This window comes from Peromyscus eremicus, chromosome 1 (assembly GCF_949786415.1).
Source record: "Peromyscus eremicus chromosome 1, PerEre_H2_v1, whole genome shotgun sequence".
In the NCBI taxonomy this organism is placed as follows: Eukaryota; Metazoa; Chordata; class Mammalia; order Rodentia; family Cricetidae; genus Peromyscus; species Peromyscus eremicus.
Window position 1 is genome coordinate 130962853 of NC_081416.1, and position 16144 is coordinate 130978996.

The 16144-nt window shown below is 46.1% G+C and overlaps 1 protein-coding gene and 1 long non-coding RNA gene across 3 annotated transcripts in view; one reads left to right on the top strand and one right to left on the bottom strand.

The window, feature by feature from the left end:
• The window catches only part of Adamts17 (ADAM metallopeptidase with thrombospondin type 1 motif 17), a 321166-nt gene that overhangs the window by 58938 nt on the left and 246084 nt on the right, over nt 1-16144 (bottom strand). The window contains 2 exon segments of the mRNA XM_059273139.1: nt 10692-10827; nt 12565-12724. Of these exon segments, the coding sequence (XP_059129122.1) occupies nt 10692-10827; nt 12565-12724 (296 nt within the window).
• LOC131919089 (uncharacterized) overlaps nt 1-16144 on the top strand; it is a 28931-nt gene that overhangs the window by 1820 nt on the left and 10967 nt on the right. Inside the window, exon 1 of one of the 2 annotated variants that reach the window (XR_009381159.1) lies at nt 7452-7712. The exons of the other annotated variant lie outside the window; for it this stretch is intronic. This is a non-coding gene — a long non-coding RNA (uncharacterized LOC131919089). Of the gene's footprint in view, nt 1-7451; nt 7713-16144 lie in introns of those variants that run through there. 2 annotated transcript variants of the gene reach the window in all.

Sequence of the window (16144 nt, forward strand, 5' to 3'; positions counted from 1 at the left end):
GAGATGAATTCAGTTTCCTTAGTAGATTCTTTAGGAACTTCTGATTACAAGATCATGTCGTTTGCACACACAGAGTCCTGCCCCTTTCCTCTCAACATGAGTCTCTTTGTTCCATTTTCTCGCGGAGATGACCCGGCCAGAGTCTCCAGGACAATGCTACACACTGATGACAAGAGCAGATGTACCATGCGTTTATTTACTCCAGGAAAACCTCTCCATCTTTTGTGGTTAGCATGATGGCTGACGATGTGGGAGCTTTTGTGGTTATTGTGTTTGTAGTTTTTGGTTTTTTGCTGTGTTATTCTGCTTGGCAGTTTGTGTCCTTCTAGAAGTGTATGTATTTTATGGAAGTTATATAATTTATGGCATGCAACTCTTCACGGCATTTATCACCCTCACTTTAGTTTCTTTAAGATAAAAATAATGCCCCTTCTTCCAAAATTTAGCATCTTGAGTCCTTTTTCCCTTGACCAGCATAGCTAAAGGTTTATCAGTTCTGTTGACTTGCTCATCTAATCAATGTCTAGTTTTGCTGTTCGCCTCTACTCCCCATTTCATTAATGTCTGCTGTCATGTTTTTAGTTCCTTCCTTCTGCTGGTTTTGGATTTTGTTGCTTTTTCCAAGCTGCTGATTTTTAATCTTAAAAAAAACCAATTATTTTTATTTTTGCACATGTGAGTGCATGTGGGTTTGTGCGTGTGTGAGTGCAGTACCTTCAGAGGCTGGAAGAGGGCACTGAATCCTTGAAGCTGGCGTTACAGTGGTGAGCCGTCTGACCTGGGTGCTGGGGACTCAACACTGGTTCTTTGCAAAATGTATTTGTCATCGCTGAAGCATCTCTACCGTCCCTTTCTAATTTGTTTTAGATTTATTTATTATGTATACAGTGTTCTGCCTGCATTTATGACTGCAGGCCAGAAGGGGGCGCCAGAACTCATTATAGAAGGTTGTGAGCTACCATATGGTTGCTGGGAATTGAACTCAGGACCTCTAGAGGAATAGCCAGTGCTCTTAACCACTGAGTCATCTCTCCAGCCCCAAAATTTATTTGTTTTTATTTTTTTATGTGCATTGGTGTTTTACCATTCTATTTTTTTTAAAATGTAAACATCGTCTCAGTGGTTAAGAGCACTGGTTATTCTTCCAGAGGACCTGGGTTTAATTCCCAGCACTCACATGGTGGCTCACAGACATCTTTAACTTCCAGGGGATCCAACATCCTCCTTTTGCCTCCAAGGGCAGCAGGCGTACCCTGCTGGTTGCACCAATATACATGCAGGCAAAATACCCACATACGTTAAATAGAATAAATATAAACACAAATCTTAAAAATGTAAAATCCTTAAGCTAAGAATTTCCTTATGGACTCTTCATCTCAAAATTAAAGTTTCATTTCTCCATATTTGTGAATTCTCTAAGTTTCTTTCTCTTACTGATTTCTAATTTCATTCCACTGCGGTCCAAGAATACACTGTGTTCTCTGTTCTGACACTGGATTCTTCTCTAGAGATCTAAGTCTTGTTGGTTTATAGGACTGTTCACATCTTCTGCTTCCTTTCTTATGTTTACCTAGTTTTTCAAATCCTCTCTTGGAACTGGGTGTAGAAGACTCCTTTAGTACTCTTAAATTCCACCTCTCCCTCCATTTCCGCCACGTGTTCTCTAGGGTGTTGTGGCTATGTGCACACGTTTTGTAACTGTTACATCTTCTCGACAGATACTCCCGTTATCACTACAAAGCGGTTCCACCACTACTAACATTTTTTTTAACCCTAGGGATTAAACTCATGACTTTGCACATGCTAGGTAAGTGCTCCACCACTGAGCTTCGTTCCCCAACTTTACATGTTTTTAAAAGTCTATAAGTTTGATATTAGTGTAGTATCCACACTTTCTGTGACAGGGTTAACTGTCAACTTGACACAATCTGGAATCACCCAGGAGGCATGCCTTTGGGCACACCTGTGAGAGACTATCTAAATTAAGGTCATCTCCTGATAATGTCTGTGAGGGGTTATCTTGATTTTGTTAACTGGTGTGGAAAAACCCATCTTCATTGGGAGTGGAACCATTCCCTGGGCGGGGGATCCTGAATGAATCCTGGCCTGCACTGCTGTCTGCTGGTGACAGTGTGGACACTGGCTGCTATGGCATTGACTTTCCCACCCCGACAGACTGTATCTTTGAACTGTGAGTCAGAATAAAGCTGCTTCCTTTAAACTGCTTTTTTTTCTGAGTATTTTATCATAGCAAGAGGAAAAGAAACCTGTATGACTTCTGCTTGCACGATACCTTGATTTTCATTGCATGTCTATATAAATATGCATTTTCAAGGAGAAAAGAATGATTATTTCATGTCTGTAGACTGTTGCGTTAAGACAGTTGGCCAGTACTGAACTTAAGAAAACTCATTCGATCCCATGAGAAACGGACTGTTCTGGGATTTGGTCACCATGCCCATCAGGAGGTGTGTGTGTGTGTGTGTGTGTGTGTGTGTGTGTGTGTGTGTGTGTATGTGTGTGTGTTTAACTTCTCCCACAATTCTGCCAGTTGGAGAGCCTTCCATTGTCACCCCCAATCACAGAGCATTTATTCTACAAAGTCTGGTGTTTCTCCTGGAACCTGGAGAACATACCTTCCCCTTTCACTTCCGATGGGCCACTTTGTAACAAAGGACTGGAAAGCCAGTAACATGCTCTTCTTTGTATGGGGTAGCGCCTTTAGAACCTGGGCTCTCGCTGAGGGCCAGGTCTCCCCGTATCTCAGCGGGTGAAGTAGCCATGTAAGTCAGGGGCCAGCAAGCGACCGTTCTCAGCTGTCTGTTTGGAGGAATACCTAAGACTGCACTTCACGATGCCCAGCATTTTCCTTTCCTGAAATCATTACGGAAATGTTAAAAGGGAATAGCAAGTGCTTCATGTTATTATTCGGATAAGGCAGGGAGAAAGAAGGGCCTCTTTGCTATGCTGCGGAGTTTATATGGCAATCATTTCCTAACTGGAGGAACCCGTTACCTCTGAAGCTGGTGTCTGGGAATTCGCTCGTTGTCTGTAATAATGGAAGGGAGGGACACCCAACCAATCAAAGCAGCTCTGAAGTCGCCTTTTCTTCCTCTGTCTTGTGCTTCCCTAATTCCGGTAAACAAGGCAAGGTTTCAAAGTTCTACCATTTAGTTGGAAGGTAAGTGAGGCCCTGGACTCTGGGTAGTGTCTGAAAAATGTTCTGGCATCTGGCTCATGGAGATTCATCCTCATCGCTCACACATTACCAAGGCCTAGTGTACGCCAATGTTCCCACAACTACATTCACTGTTTTGACTTCAGGAGAAAGCAGGAAAATTCTCTGAGGTTTCACAGGAGAAAGAAGTGGATTAACAGCAGCATCTCTTTCAAATCACATCTGTGGCTTAAGGTACACACATTTCAAGTTTCCTTCTGAAGTCATGGTCTTCCAACCCCCTTTCTGTTTGCATGTACATGCACACCACAGAACACACTTTAATAAGAAACTGTGGTATTCTATTCAGTTTTAACCAAAAACAAGGCTAGCCCGGTTGAAGGTAATTGAAGAAGGAACACAAATTTAAAAACCAAATACCCTTCTCTGCAGATGACTATTCAATCCAATTGCAAGTAAATGTTCTTTTCTGAATCACCCTAGTTCAATGTACAGTACACCATGTACTGCCTGGGAAGAGGTTCAAATCATAAATGCTATAGGGAAATATCTAATAACTTGGAATAGCTTTTCAAGTGGCTAATAAGCTCTAAAAGGCTGCAAAAATGTTAAATCTGGTAATGCATGAGTTCTGGGCTCCAAGTGGAGTCTGTGGCTGGGTCTCTAGGGCTGGCATACAGAATCACTCTTTTGATGCCAATGACAAGGCTCTCTTCCCGCAGACTGTGGTCAGCAAGGCGAGGTCTGCTGGCCACATTTGTAACAGCTGATCCAATTTGAGCTTTCTGCCTCGCCTGCCAATGGTGGGGCCAGGTTTGCTGATATTTGTGTTGGTGTGCAAGATTCTGGAGAGGGGCCAGCTATCCTGTGTCAGATTCTAGATGCTGTACGGCAGGGGCTGGGAGAGACATCCACAGAGCCAGGCACAGACTCAGAATAAAGAGGTGCTAATGGTGTGCAGTTGGGAAGGCAAAGGAAACTGTTGGGAACCCAGTGGAAAAAGAAGGCCGAAGAAAATTAAGAGAGAGGGAGAAAAAGGGAGATGTAAGGGGAAAAAGACGAACACCTATGTTGTTTTAAAGGTCAAAGAGTAATAATAACAGAAAGGTTCTTCCCTGCGCCAGGCTCAGCAGCGGTTCATTTCAGCTTCATTAATAAAGCTCACACCGTTAGTTCTTAGGCTATCCTTCTGGGTCATTGGCTCTACCCTCCAGTTATGCCCACTCCATCCCAACAGACATTGGTTCTCTAGGCCCTACAGAGCTCCAAGTCCCACCTGCCAAACACAAGGCAGCTTTTACCTGTGTGTCAGATCTCTTTCTTTTTCTAGTCCTAAATTTTTGAGACCAGGCTCTCCACTTTTCACTTAAGTAGCTTGAGTCCACATAACTACAGACCATGCTCTGCAATAGTTCAAATGTTACTGTTCAAATGTGTATATTACATGTCTAAAATAGATGCATGCTATACACACATTTACATATAGTATGTATGTGCAAGTATATATATATATAGTTGTGCATGCATATATATCTTGCTAGGATTTGCAAGACTTTCAAATTCTATTATCAGACACATTTCTTGTGCTAAACAGTAAGTAATATCCACAGACTTGTGGCAATTCATTTTCATGTGCCTATTTTTTTTTTTTTTTTTTTGAGATAGGGTTTCTCTGTGTAGTCTTGGCTGTCCTAGAACTAGCCCTGTAGACCGGGCTGGCCTCAAACTCACAGAGATCCACCTGCCTCTACCTCCCGAGTGCTGGGATTAAAGGCGTGTGCCACCACCGCCTGGCTCATGTGCTTATCTTAAGCAACATTAAAGGGTCAGATGGTCCAAGAATAAACAAACTCACAAACAAAGTCAGCCTAGAACAGCCAGCCAATATGTCCTGTGCAATCCCTCCAGAAAATTCCAGGTGTTGGATTATCTTGCCTCAATTTCATTTTCTCTTCCATTTGTGGAAATTCCTCTCATTCTTTATGCTGGCTTTATTTGACTGGAAGAGGGTGGGATTTAAAAAAAAAGAGTAGTGGGAGGGAGAAAACACCTATCCATGAAGTCACAGGTGTACAAGACTGTCTTTCCTCTCTAAATAGCCAGGCACTGAGAAGGTACCTGGTGAACAGGAGGAGGGTTGGTGACCAGAAAGACGGGATGTTGCAGAAGGTACAGAATATGATCATGGCTGTGGTAGATGCTCAGGGGATGGTCAAGCAGGCAAGAAAAAATCATCCAGTGTAATAATGTGTCCTCCATTGTATCTCCATCCTGAGACAGGACCTTCAGAGCACGGGCTCTTTGTGAGTGAGGGTCCAGTACCTCAGTGATCAGAGTAGGTGGTGATGGGCAGCAAGGCTAGCAAACTATTGTGGCCTAAGTTCAGCAGAGAGGGTGTCCCGCTCAGCCACAAAGGGGCATCTACATCACACTCCTTCCACCAAGGCTCAGGAACCATCATGTAAGAGGGGGTAGAAAGAGGTAGGAGCCAGAGATTGGGGAGAAACAGAAGAAGCAGTGTCTCTTAGACATGACAGGATTGCTGCCTCATGAATGAACAGCCGCTATGGCTGTCTGCATAAGTAAACATTTGAGCCTGGAGCCAGGAGGGGCCTGTGAGCCCCTACCCAAACAGAGGGGCTATAGGCAACCAATGGACTCTGGGGGATGGAGAGTTTCTGGAAGGTTGACCATGCTCCATGAGTATGTCAGCAAGACAAATTGGAACTAGTGGGATATTACAAAAAAAAAGGGGGGATATAATATTGGGAGGGATGGAGGGTAGGGGGTACATCTGGATGGAGTTAGAGGGAAAAGTAGGGGGTGAATATTATCAAAATGCATTGTGTACATGTATGATTTTTTTTCTTGAGACAGGTTTTCCCTGTATAACAGCTCTGGCTGTCCTGGAACTCACTTTGTAGACCAGATTGGCCTCAAACTCACAAATGCTAGGATTAAAAGAATGTGCCACCACTGCCCAACCTGAACATTTTTGAAAAATTAATAAAAATATTATATTAAAAACATAGTGTAGAGGGCCAGAGTCAGGAAACCAGGTTCCTGTGCACATTCACTTTGTTAGATTTTATTTACCTTTATGTTGTGGAAAACATTAGAAAGAAAGCTAAAGAATAAAAAAAAAAAATCCTCTTCTTTTAATTCTAACCTGTGTCCTCTTGGAATCAAGTCTTTTCTTCTGCCTCTATTCCGGGCCTGTTTCTCTGTATGACTACTAATTTCCAATCATATCCTGAACATTGTCAATGAGGCACTCACTGGCCAGCCTCAGTGCTGTCCCATACACATAAGCCATACATGTCATTTGCATTTTCCAGGAGCCATGGGAACAGTGAAAAGAAACATGGCTATTTCATTTCAAGAGTGTGTTCTACGGCTGGAGCTGTAGTTCAGGGGTAGAGCATGAACGGGCAAATGTGAGACCCTACCTAGGCTTGGTCCCCAGCATCACAACACAAACACCTCCAAACTAGAAAACAACAGGGTCAGTGAAATGGCCAGGCAGGTAAAAGTGCTTGCCATTCCAACCTGAGAATGTAAGTTCCATTCCTGGAACCCAGGGTGCAAGGAGAGAGCCAACTCCCCAACATGGTTTTCTCACCTCCACACATGCATAAAGACATACATGCTCTGCTTAGTAAGAAATAAATATTTAAATAATAATGACAAAATATACAACATACTTTCCCCCAACATATTTAAAATAGTTATTCCAGGTGATTATAGTCTACACACTCTCATTTCATATTATTAAATTATCTTAAAAACTTTGCAATCTTGAATCATTGCTATTTCTAACTTCATTCCCTTTGAAATCTGCCATTTTTATTCACATATTTTATGTGCACAGCAGATTTCACCTTGGATCAGCTACTGGCTATCACACTGAATGGTACACCCCTAGAGCATCATGGTAGAATCCTGAACTTCCGGCTTAGCAGGCAGCACACCTGACTGTGATACTACCCGAAGCACAGGTCGTTACAATGGGCAGCAGCTTCGACAGTAGTTCCGCCCTTAGCTCTACTAGATGAAATCTGTCCTGTCTGTGTCTTATCTTAGGAACGGGGCCAAATACATCTGTGGAATCTGAGGGCCCCCTCTGCCTCTCTCCTTCCAGCTGCTGTGGTCACCCTGAGCATGTGTGGGGGCTCAGCCACAGTCCATCGCTGTTCTGGCTGGGCCTCTGTTAAGGTCTGAATCTGAGACCTCCCTCATAAGTTCACGTTTTGATTGCTTGTTTCCTAGCTGGTGGTGTTACAGCGGGAGGCTATGGAACCTTTAGAAGCTGGAGCTTAGCCTGGTCCCTGGTTCCAGCACTCTGTGGCTACCTGCTCTGCATAGCCCCACAGACGGCATCACCACACATCCCAGCCGTTACCATGAGCTGAGTTGCAATGCCGTGTTTCCTATGTTAGCTACAGCACCTGCAAACCCTCGGAGGCCATGAGCTGCAAGCCACCTGTCCTCACTGAAGCTGTTCCCATGGGATGCTTTGTCACAGCAGTCAAAGGTAACTAAGAGTGTCCATGCAGTGACAAACAGTCACAAATGGAAACTCCACACGCACCTACTCTGGTCTCCTCTGCAAATCCTCCACCCCAACTTCTGGCTGCAGTCTAGCTTTCAAATAGCTGTTTTTTGTATTTTCTCCAGAGTTCTTTGCCATTATTTGTGGCCCCATCATTACAGGATGCAAACCCTTTAAGCAGCAGCTTTTAAATCCTATTCCTTACTGTTCTACAGAGGAGCCATGGGCCTGCTGTGGGGGAAGGGGAGCACACGTTCTTATTTTATTTTATTTGTTTTCTGAACATAATTCAAAAATTTTGATGTTAAAGTAGTTTGTAAACACTAATTAGAAAATAAGATCCATGAAGGCATCCCTAGGGTTGGTTTTTTGTTTTTTTTTTTAAATCCCCTTGAGCCTCTCCTGACCTCTCTGTCATGAATGAGCTCTTCCCCCATTTTCTGCTCCTTCTTCTAGGGGTAGATAGACCATCCTCGGTTTCAGGAAGAGAGACTGACACCTGTCTGATCACTGAGTTTTTACAGTTGTCAGATCTTCCTTCTTTGGCCCCATAACTGAGCAAGGGACTGGAGGATTGGCTTGAAGTATGGCTACCAGTCCTCACAATACACAACTTGAGGGATTTATTGTGGCTCACAGTTCCAGGTCCCTGGGAACTCAAGCAGCTAGTCACCTCACACCCATGGTCAAATGCAGAGAGAGGTGAATGCTCCCAGGATGCTTGGCTCTCCTAGTTTTTTTTTTCTTTCTCATTCTTTAATAGTTCAGGATCCAGTCCATGAAATGGGGCTGCCCACATCCAAGGTGGGTCTTCCTATCTCCATTAATAATCAAGACAACGCTCCCCCACCCCCAGACATGCCCATGGGCCAACCTGATCTAAGTAATTTCTCAATTGAAGATCTTTTCTTAGTGATTCTAGGTTGTGGCAAGTTGACATTCAAAACTAACCACATGCAGACTTTCTGATGAGTCCTCCCTTAAAGCCTTTAGCATGAAAGAAGACTTTCATTCTTAATTTTGGAGGAGCTCGCCAAATCAACATAAGGAACACCACCTGCTTGCTTTTCCTTCCCATCTTCTCTTAAGCACATGCTAAAAGTTTAACAAAGGCTGTGATGATGTAATGATGGCTTAGCAAGTTAGGGTGCCTGGGCCAACCCAGACAACCTGAATTAGATACCCGGGGCCCACGTGGTGAAAAGAGATCATCAATGCCTGAAAGGTGCCCTTTGACCTCCACACATGTGCCATGGAGTATGTGTACACACACACACACCACACACACACACACACACACACACACGCACGCACGCACGCACGCACGCGCATGCACGCATGCGCACATACACACACACACACACACACACACACACACACACACAATTAAAAAATAAAAACAGTATAAGCAAAGAGGGTTGGTACAAAAGCCAAACATGTTATGAGACTCCTGAATCAGGCCAGGGGTACACGCCATGCTTAAAAGACCCCAAAGACTCCACATCAAAAAGCAAAGCCTAGTCAGCAAAGGTAAATATGCCTTGACATGATGGGCAGGGCCACAAAGAAAAAAACTAGTCACTCAATGAGGGCAGAAAGCACGCTCTTGGCACAGTTCATCCCAGTCCAGAACTCCAGATTATACGCCAGAGCACATGGGCAGCACGGCCATGTCATGTTTCAGCTGGGTCTGACAGAGAAGCACAGACAGCTTCCACACAACAAACACTCACAGAGACAGACAGGTCAACCACAGCCATTAGCCTCTGTGGACACTTTATTCTTAGACACTAAAATTCTATCACATATTTCCTCTTCTTCCAGACAAGCGATTTAGGGGAGCCAGTGGGTGCCAGTCAAAAGTGTGTGCCCACGGCAACGTTTTCTCTGCGAGATGTCAGTCACGACCTGTAAGCTGCCCTCCAGCTGGGACAGTATATTTCCATTAGTGTTCTGGCTTAGAAGATAGAAGGTCAGAATGGCGCCATGTTGTGGTGCTTCAGTTGGTAACAGACCGTGCCATAAGATTACAATGGAGTTGAAAAATTCCCATCACCTCCACCATGTCACAGTGCAATGCATCATGCTTGTGGCAATGCTCATGGAAGCAACCCTACTGGGCTGTCACGTTTATTATTACTGGAGAGGGCTGGGATATGCGAGTGTGTGCAAATATGCATGTCTTATATTGCCTATGTATGCTCATGAGGAGGTCAGAGGTCAGTGTTGGGCGTTTCCCTCTATCACTTTATTGTATTTTATTTTGAGACAGTGTCTCTGGATGAACCTAGAGCTCACTAACTGGTAGACTGGTTCCAGCAAGCCTTGGGTATCTGCCTGTCTCCACACATCCCTCCAGTTCTGGGGTTACAGACATACACACAGATGTTCCCATCTTTTACATGGGTGCTGAGGACCCAAACTCAGGTCCTCATGATCGCACTTTACCCACTGATCCATCTCTCCAGCCCCAACACATAGTACAGTACACATTACTGTCAATGATAAAAAGTGAGAATAAGTTACTGGTTCATGTACTTACTCTGCTAGAATTGCTATTGTTATTTAGAATGCACTCCTATTGAAAAATATTGTTCAATGAAGAGAAGTTTGTGTTAGAACAGCACCAGCCCTCCCATTCCGTGTCTACTGATGATATCATTTTATGCTTAAATTATTGTTCTATTTTGTTCATGTCCTCGGAACAATAACCTGTAACACTTCTACGCAGTCAGCCTACCTGTGTAGCAAACATTACATTTGTCTAAACAGGGGCTTCTCAGAACGTGCCCCTGTTGTCAAGCAACGTGACTGCTTTGAGCAAACAAAAAATCACTCACCATACCACCGGAACGTGGCACAGGCCAGTTCCGTGGTGTTCACTGTGGACTGCCATCCCCTCATCCAAGATGCTGTGATCCAACACGCTGGTGGTCCAAGCCACAGAGTCCAGCGACTTACCGGGACTGGCATGGGTGAGAGTTGCACCTTCGGACCTGGGGCTCAGGGCGGCTTGCTGGCGGGCAGTCACTGTCATTCACCAGGGTTGTGGTCTTGTTAACAATCCGGGTGCACGATACGATGGTCCTGCGTTCTCCTGGAAGCCAAACCGCGGGAGCTAAGAAGTTACGGATGCGCATACCCAGAAAACCATTCATTCATGCTTATGGAGGGGTGCCTGGCTGCACCTGCTGATCAGTGAGTGAGCCATTTCGGTTGTCAAAGAGGGGGTGCTCTTCTCTTAGGAATGGGTGTTCAAGGCATAGCAGAGCTGTTTGGAGCAGGGCAATATTCTAGAACAATCTGAGAAAGCAGGGGGACCTTCAGGTCAGTGTGTCCTTGGAGAGCCTGGGAGTTTCTAAGGCCAACGCTTTGCTTTGGGGCTTTCATTTCCATCAGAAATTGCTAATCTTTTGATCTGCATGCTTGAGATTTAAAGTCTATGGAGATCTGGTCCCAATTACACCTGTACGTCAGCTTTCATGGAGAGTGCGGTCACCACTTCGTTACAGGCTTGCTTCTCGAGAGAAGCGGGGTGGCTGCTGTGATGGACCTACAGGCTTGATTTGCCCAGTGTGACAATGCCTCAGTGCCACGTGCTCCTGGGCAGCTTTCCCATTTCCCTAGCCCCGGCTATGTCCAGTCTGCTGGCCATGTCCAGTCTACTTTCTCTCTCTGTTCTAGACTCTTCCAGCTGCCTCTGGAGATTTTCCCTCTCTCACCGACAATCAAACCTTCCCACACCACAGAACAGTCATGTCGGCAGCTTCTTTACTTTCTTTCTTTCTTTCTTTCTTTTTTTTTTTGGTTTTTCGAGACAGAGTTTCTCTGTGTAGCTTTGCGCCTTTCCTGGAACTCACTTGGTAGCCCAGGCTGGCCTCGAACTCACAGAGATCCGCCTGGCTCTGCCTCCCGAGTGCTGGGATTAAAGGCGTGCGCCACCACTGCCCGGCGCTTCTTTACTTTCTTACAAGTGGTTTTCCTGCAGCTCCTTGGTAAACCCTTCATTTCTTTCTTTTATTTTTTGATAGTTTCGCATGTGTATATATTGAATTTTGGTCATTTCCCCCTGTTACCTTCTCTCACCCTCAGCCCTTACTGAAACCTTCTTCCCGACAAGCCCTCCCCTACTCTGATGTCTGATTCAGGGACCCCAGTTGCTGGCATGGCTGGGGACTTCTTTAACGGAACATGGGCAGCTTACCAGCGCTCCTTCTGAATGCCCACCAGTACACACGCCCCCTTTGCCAAGGTAGGGCCTTGCAGTGTGACAATCCCTTTGGCTCTTCCTAGTAGAAAGTGTGGGGCAGTCATCACACTTTCGGGGTGACAAAGTGCAGGGGTGGGCAGAGGGGGCAGGTTGTCTGCTGAGGCTGGGCAGAGAGATGCGGAGTCAGGACTCACTCTGGGTGTGCTCTGTCTGACCTGAAGGACTCTTTCCTTTGTACCCTGGAGAGTGTGACCATGGCAGAGAGGACAGGGGACTTGGGTATGGGTGAGGTCCTCTTCTGGTGTCGTTCCACCAAGTTGGAAGTTTATTGTGATTATCCCCAAGGCCACTTCCGTTTTTGTATCTACCACACAGTCATATGACTGGCAAATCTCTACTGCCAGACTTCAAGTCCAGGCCGAGGAGCAGTGTGGACCCACTAACAAACCTGTGGGAGCTCTGACGGCTTAGTCACATGCTCCAATGAGATTTTCAGGGCTTAAGTTCCTGTGGAAATACAAATTCTCTATTTCTACACTGGGCGGACTGGTTGGTGCAGAGGGCCCTGAATCCAGTATTTCTTCAGCAAGGCAGCACCCTCAGCTCCCCGACTCCCCACCTTACCTCCTCCACACTGCACACTGCACCCTTCCCAGCCACTGTGGGTCCAGAGAAACAGAGCATCCTGTGGCTTGGCGGGCTCGCTCTGATTTTCAGCACTCTGGTTTACTGGTATGGTGTATTCGTAATGGATTCCATAGTTCTGGTCATGAAACAACAGCACCTGGAGCCAGGAGAAAAGGCAGGCCTTGCTGAGATGGAGTGAGCAGCCACGGACTGTTGACTGTGCCATCTGAGGGACCGCGGCTGCTTCTCTACTAACCAGCTCCTTTCTGAAGACCAAAGCAGGTGAAAGTTAAAGGTGTCCATCTCAGCCTCAGGTTCCTGGGACCTGGCTGGGGTATGGGGCGACCACGCTGTTATTGGTGAGTTCTGTTCTTTTCTGTTCTACAGAGGACCCGTTTACAGGAGGAATTTGGGGTGGTGAACCACAAGCTGTCTGTCTGTGGCATTTTTCTATGTCATGCAGTAGGGTCCACATTCCCATCAACTTGCCTACAAGGCTGTGCTTGCAGATGAGAAAGACACAAACACACTACTTCTCCTAGAAAGAGTCCCGAGAACAGTGCTAAGCCATTTCTTTGAGTATAAGCTCGCTGCTGGCTAGTTTATGCCAACTTGACACAAACTGGGAAGAGGAACCATCAATAGAGAAAACTGGCCCATCAGCAACCTGGGGCACCATGTTCTCCATTGATGACTGTGGTGGGAGGGCCTAGCTTCCTATGGGTGGTGCCATCTCTGGGTGCTATAAGACGGTAGGCTGAGCAAACCATGAGGAGCAAGGCAGTGAGCAGTGTTCCTCCACGGCTTCTGCTTCAGCTCCTGCCTCCTGGTTCCTGTCTTGTCTGAGTTCCCTCAGTGACAGACCTGGAACTGCAAGATGAAGTAAAGGCTTTCCTTCCCAAGCTGCTTTTGGTCAGAGTGCTTTTCATAACAACAGAAACACTAACCAAGACAAGGGCTGTCTTCCTGATGGTGTCTTCCATCACCAGTCACTTACACTGCAGTAAGTTTACTCAGGGTTACGTCAGGTTCAAGAGAACGAGAGATACAGTCCGTAGCAGAGGGATCTGGGGAGACCTGTGTGAAGGATGCTGAGGATGTCTGCATCTTGGTACTGCTAACTGCTATGGAGCCTGAATGATGACTATGTCTGTTGGAAGGCAAGAGGCCTGGGTCATGGTTGAACATTTAGGGTCGATGGAGGTGCAGAGAGGTCTGAGCATTACCTGTGGGGGCCATGCTACAGTTTGGGGACCATGCATCTGAAACCCTAGTGAGGGTTCAGAACAGAAGGGCCTGTGCTTCGCCTGGGGAAAAACATGACAAGCCTTGTAAGACCACCAGGTGCCCGACTGGCTTTTGACATCATGTAGACGTGTTATGCAGTCATAATGATGCAAAGCAGGCTTTTGTGTGGGAGATGGACCTGGGTGTAGACCAGGGAGTGTCCCGAGGGCTAAGTGGCTAGCAAGTTCATTTCCAGCCACAGAGGTCTAGGAGAAGGGCCCAGCAAGGAATTAAAGGCAGAGTGCACAGCCCACCTGCCTAGGCTCTGGTAGACCCGGACAGAAGTGTCAGATGACAGAAGGGTGTTGTCCCAAGGCTTCCTGGGCCTACAAGGCTGAGCTGAAGGATGGGGGTTGGGGCTCTAGAAGCAGAACCAATACATTTTTATTTCCCCAGCTAGTAGACCTGCAACCACACACTTGGAGAAATGTTTCCTGCTTAAAAAAAAAAAAAAAATGAAACAAAACACCAAGAGCAAAAAACACTGCCCTCCCCACCCCTACTTCCCTAAAAACAAACAAACAAACAAACAAAAAAACTAAGTGACTAGTCTTTACAAGAGATCTTTATTATCCCAGTGTGAGAATGAGACCAGCAAATTGAGGCTCCATGTGTTTCATAGCCATGTGTGATTAGTGTATGAATTCGTCTATTTGTTTCAAATGCTGATCTCCAGGACTCCATAGGTATTCCTGATTGTGAAAGTGATATACACATCCCAGTTTGGGGAGCACAGCTTTCTATGCTGAGGCAAGGGAACCTTGATGTGATGTGGAGTAAAGAGCACATTTCCAGGGACAAAGCAATTAAATATTAAATAAGGGCTGAACACCCAGATGGTTGCAAGATACTTTCTCTGACTTCAGTTATGGTCCGAACAGCCTATGGCTGTGTCCAGGCTTCCCTGGGCTGAAGACCCATCAGTGTATAAGAGTTTTTAGTGAAGAAAGGCCCTATGCACACTTCAGTGCTTGTTAGAGAAGGCAGAGTCCTGTGCTAACAGCTGATATTTCTGCATGGACTTTATTTTGTCTCTAGCCCCCTCTCTGTGCCCCTCTGAATATTTGCTTTCAGTTCAGAATAGTTGTGGGGGGTTGTTTCAAAGGCTTTGACTGGGAAACATCTTATCCTGGAGCAATGGCTCTGGGACAGGTACCTGGGTCCCAGAGATCTACTTGCAGAAATGATCTCCAGTGGAATCACTGGCAGGTTCCCAGACAGTTTATGGCCCACATGGAAGCTGGCTGGCTTTCAGCTCAGCAGAAACTACAATGGGGTCAGCACCCCCATCAGGCCACACTCAACACCCACAGTAGGTGCTGGCCAGAGAATCTTCTGAGTGTTAGCTCATCTCCAGGGGCACAAATAAATGGGGGACAGAACTTCGGAGACTGGCAGGTACTTCAGACATGACCCATGCACAAACTGCCACAAACCCTGATCTTCAGGAGGTCAGAATCAACAGGCATCACCTGGCATGCACAAGGGCTGTGTTTAATCTCTAGCACCCTCACAAAATTATCCATAATGGGGTGTTGTCATACATAGTCCATGAGATCACTCAGACCCTGAGAAGGCAGCCATGGCATGATGCCCTGGAGGCCTTTGATACTGAGCCCATGTTTAAGTGGCAATCATGGAGTTTCCAGGAAATAAGAGATAACACTGGCATCCTGGCTAGGCTGAGTGTACAGGTTTCCTAAGGCCACCTGGGGAGTAAACAGAAGATGGAATCAGATTCTTTCCTGATTCCCCAGCTCTGGTCACAAGCAGAATCTGGCCAGTCTGAGTGATACCATATATTGCATCCACAGTCCACTTCCAGAAGGTGTATCTCAGCTTTAGGATAGCTCTATGCATGCTGCTGTCTGATGCAAAAGCAGATTCTGAGCACAGCTGTGCTGGGTAGTTTTATGTCAACTTGAGAGGAGGGAACCTCAGTTGAGAAAATGTCTCCATAAGATGGGGCTGTAAGCCATTTTCTTAATTAGTTATTGACATGGAAGGACCCAGCCCATTGTGGGTGGAGCCACCACTGGGCAAGTCATCCTGGGTGTTCTAAGAAAGCAGGCTGAGCAAGCCATGGGAAGCAATCCAGGAAGCAGCACCCTTCCATGGCTTCTGCTTCAGCTCCTGCCTCCAGGTTCCTGCCCTGCTTGAGTTCCTGCCTTGGCTTCCCTCAGTGACTGTAACCCTGGATATGTGGACCAGGCAAAGCCTTTCCTCCCCAAGCTGCTTTTCTGTCATGGTGTTTTATCACCACAATGGAAACCCTAAATAAAGTAAGACA